Source organism: Myotis davidii, unplaced genomic scaffold (genome assembly GCF_000327345.1).
Source record: "Myotis davidii unplaced genomic scaffold, ASM32734v1 scaffold1065, whole genome shotgun sequence".
Classification (NCBI taxonomy): Eukaryota; Metazoa; Chordata; class Mammalia; order Chiroptera; family Vespertilionidae; genus Myotis; species Myotis davidii.
In genome coordinates, this window is record NW_006297281.1 from 166,134 (window position 1) to 170,695 (window position 4,562).

The window sequence follows — 4,562 nt, forward strand, 5'->3', positions numbered from 1 at the left end:
CCCCCCCCCCCGCCCCCAGCCCATACCATCTGTCTTGATATCATTGACTACATTCCCCGTGCTGTAATCCACATCTCTACGGCTGTTCTGCAACTAAATGGGTGAAGCATTTGTTCCTGCTATCTGTTTTCTATGCAGTTGCTCTGTCGGCGAATGGTTAAATGCCTGTGTGGCTGCTAATCTGGAGCTGTCGATGTGTTTGGGGGCTGCACTGTCCCGTATTCTGCCATAGAACCTGCCTTTGCTGGTGTGGGCAGGCGAGGTCATAGACAGAAAGCAGTCACCACCACCATTTTTCTCACTGTTAACTTCTGTTAAACATGTCCCTTTAATGTGAATTTCCATCTGGTTTTAGGGAGCTGGACATGATTTCCACAAGGGTGATGGACTTCAAGCTTCGGGAGGCTGCCGAAGGCCTGGGGGAGGACAGCACAGGTAAGGCCTCGCTTCCCCTGCTCTGGGCAGAGTCCTCACTGGGTTGTGGGGCAGGGGGAGGGACTGACAGAACCAGACCATTGGGGTTCTCTGCATGGAGAGCGGGGGTTCAGTTCACAGCATGCTCAGACACCCCCGGGGTCCCGAGGCCAGAGGACCTGCAATGCCGGGGGTCCTCCTTTGCTTTTGTCAGACGTGGAGGGCAGGTTAGAGTCATTTTCCTCCTTCCCGTCCCCATGTTTGATTGACTTGAGAGGTGCAGTGGAATCGTTTATTATCCAGAACATCTGAAGGTACCAGCAGGAGGTTGGCAACGTATATGGTAGCCTGATCGTCCAGAAGAATAGAATAACAAAGCCTTTGAATCCGCTTTTTTGGCTACTCTTTTTCAGGAGACCTTATTACATCCTCTACTGAGCTAAATGCCAGGCCCATGAAGCACCATCTCACAACATGTCCTGAGAGTGACCCGATTATTTGATTGGTTTACCACTACTCATAGATTGCTGCTTATGTCTTGACCGAGTTGTAAAATTGACCTTAGAAATCATCGCTCTTCCTACAATGTACCTTTTCCATAGATTAGCCATTTATACTCACCTTATTTTGGTAACAAAGGTCTCCATCTCTCTCTCTTTAAAGTCAAAATGCTAGACGTCATTTTTAAATATAGTTCAGGGGAAATAGCTTCAATAATATTAAATTCTAGCTTCCAATTACTAATTATATTAAAGACTCTATTTCATATATTTTCAATAGATTTTTCTTAGTCTAAATTAGGACTGCTTTTTCTCTGTCACATGTCAATAAATATCATATAGGTAGATTGTAGATAGCTTTTTCTTATTATTCCATGTTAGAACTACTTTTTCTTTATCATAATTGAATAGGTAACCCCCGCCCCTCCCAATACAGATAATAGGTGGGGTTTTTTTAATTAACCCTGAGAAAAAATGAGTTGCAAAATTTCATATTATGGGGCACTGAATTAGTACTAATTTTAAACAAGAAAATACTGTTTAAAGAAGTAGTTCGGCCCTAACCAGTTTGGCTCTGTGGATCCTCGGCCTGAAGACTGAAAGGTCCCAGGTTCGATTCTAGTCAAGGGCATGTACCTTGGTTGCGGTACATCCCCAGTAGGGGGTGTGCAGGCAGCAGCGGATCAATGTTTCTCTCTCATCGATGTTTCTAACTCTCTATCCCTCTCCCTTCCTCTCTGTGAAAAATAAATAAAATATATTTTTTAAAAAAAGAAGTAGTTCATTCACCTGAAACTACACCCATAACTACTAATTTGGGGTACTTACCAAGGTCACCATGAAGAATTTATTTTTAAAAAGAAAGAGAGAAACTAAGTTTTTTCCCCCAAATAATAGTGAAGCGAGTTATTCAACCTCTTCCCATTTAAAATGTAAAATTCTAGGTAAGAGCATTCTTTTAAACCCTCTTTAAAAGCACACATCAGAAGCAATGAGCCCAGAATTAGAGAAAAACGGAAACCTGAGCATAGAAGCCACCTTTGCCCTCAGATCATTTACCAATCTTGGAAATTTCGAGTTTCATTTTTGTCTTCATGAAGTAGTAAGAGAGGGAGAGGGTCATATGTCAAGTACAGACCTGTACAAGGTGGGCCGTCTGCTAGAAGAGCTTCCCTAAAACCAGCTGGGGGCCTGAGGAGCCACAAAATTTGAATAAGTGTGAACCAGAGGTCGGTCATAGTTGTGTGGATTTATAGCCTGCGTTGGCATCACTTGGGTAACTCAGAGACCCTCAAGCCTTGAGCTTGGCTCAGAGTATTTCTAGACTGAAGGTGGCCTGAGGTACCTTGCAGAAGGAAGCAGTCTTCTCTAAAGTAAGGTGCCTTCTATCTAGACTCCAAGTTACTACGTTAGTAATTAGTACTGTCAGTTCTATGACACACTTCTCAGTGATAACCAGGCAGATTGGGCAACAAGCACCATGAATGAGAACCAACCTGTTATAGGTTGAATTGTGTGCCTCTGAAATTCATATATTGTAGTCCTGACCCCCAGGACCTCAGAATGTGACCCTGTTTGGAAACTGGGTCTTTGCAGAGGTAGTTGTTTAGACAAGATCATACTGGAGTAGGTGGGCCCCCGATCTACAGTGACCGATGTCCTTATCGAAAGGGGAAATTGAGATGTAGGCACACACTCGGAGAACACCAGGTGAAGATGAAGTCAGAGATTAGGGTGACGGCAGCTACAGGGCAAAGAACGCCAGATTGACAGCAAACACCCACAGTTGGGGAGAGACATGGAATGGAGTTCTCCATCATAACCCTTTGAAGGAACTAACCATGCCAGCAACACCTTGATCTCAGACATGTAGCCTCCAGAACTGAGACCATAGCAGCTCTGCTGTTTAGGCCCCCAGTCTGTGGTACTTCATCGCGGCAATCCTAGCGAACTGATACACAGCAGAGAAACAGACACACATGACACTGAGTGTCAGAATTATCAAATACGTGCTATAAAACCATCACCACACTGTGGTTGAAGATAACAAATAAAAGTTTGAAAATATATGGAAGTAACGGAACCGTAAGAAGTCTCATAGCACCCAGCCAGTGCCCTAAGGCACGAGAAAGAAATAAAGGGGATCCAGGTGGAAAGAAGAAATAAAACTCTGACTATAGAAAATATCAAAAAGTACCTAGAACTCTTAAGCAAAGTTAGCAAGTTGGCACTAAATACGTGGTCAATATTTTTAAAACTGTAATTTTATATACTAACAATGAAGAATTAAAAATTGACATGTAAAAAAGGTGCCATTTACAGTAGTACCAATCAAAGAAATACTTAGGTATATATCTAACAAAGTATAGGTAGGATCTGTAGACTGAAAGATATAAAATATTATTTGAAGAAAGCAACAAAGACCCACATACGTGGAGAGATGCACTATGTGTTATGGACTGAATGTTTGTGTCCCTCCAAAATTCATAGGTTAAAATCCTAACCGCCTGATATGGTGCTGTTTGGAGGTGGGGGCTTCGGGAGGTGATTAAGTCTGGAGGGTAGAGCCTTGTGGATGGGATTACTGCCCTTACAGGGTGAGGCCGGAGAGCCACTCGCTGCCTTCCTGCCATGTGAGGACACGACGGGAATGGACAGACTGCAGCCCAGCAGAGCGCTCTCAGCAGCACCCTCCGCGCTGGTGGAGTTGTTCTTATTAACATATCAGCCATTACAGTGAGCGCAAGGAGACTAATTACATTCATTGTTCCACTTAGAAGTTAAAGATCATCAGATTGAATTTCTAAAACGAATTCTCTTAAACAAAAGGACAGAAAAACATGTACGTTGCAAATACTGGGCAAAAGGAAGCTGGTGTAGCTCTATTAATAGCGGTCAAAATAAAATTTAAGGCAAAAAGCATTACTAACATTAAAGAGGGCTTTTCACAAAAGGTTTGATTTTGGACCAGATAATAATTTTACCTTTCTATGCACCAACATAATGTCGAAGTTTATAGAGTAAAAATTGACAATTAAATAAAGTGGATGTAATCTACAATCAGAGTGGGTTATTTTTGGTATAATGTATCAGTAATTTGTAGAACAAATGTATTTAAAAATTAAAGATATAAAGTAGACAACACAAATAAAAAGACCTTATCCTACTTGACACATATAAAACATTGAAATAATGTATTATTTTTCCAGCACACGAGGAACATTTACAAACTTAAGCAAGTCTCAACAAAACTGAACAGATTCAGGCTATACGGAGTATATTCTCTGACCACAATACAGTTAAACTAGAAATCATTAACAGAAAGATAAGAAAATTCTGAAGTGCTGAGAAATTGCCTAAAATTAATAAATTGCCTAAAAATTAACAAGCTAAATATTCATCTCATGAAATTTAAAAAGTTAGCAAAGTAAACCCAAAGAAAGTAGAAGTAAAGAATAAAGAGAGGAATAGACATGAGTGCAAGTAAAATCAACAAACCTCTGATGCAGCTGATCAAGGAAAAAGAGGAGGCACAGATAATTAACATCAGGGCTGAGAAAGAGAACTTTATTACAGACAGGGCGGATGCTAAAACAGTAAGAAGTTACTATTCATAACTACATGCCAATAACTTTGAAAATTTGAGAA

At 41.1% G+C, this 4,562-nt stretch overlaps 1 protein-coding gene across 2 annotated transcripts in view; it reads left to right on the forward strand.

Annotated features, from left to right (window-relative positions):
• The first annotated feature begins 359 nt into the window (after positions 1–359).
• The window catches only part of KIAA1211L (KIAA1211-like ortholog), a 50,955-nt gene continuing 46,752 nt past the window's right edge, over positions 360–4,562 (forward strand). For both annotated transcript variants that reach the window (XM_015570027.1, XM_015570028.1), the window contains exon 1: positions 360–435. In XM_015570027.1, the coding sequence (XP_015425513.1) occupies positions 366–435 (70 nt within the window). In that variant the 5' untranslated portion in view covers positions 360–365. The remainder of the gene's footprint in view (positions 436–4,562) is intronic.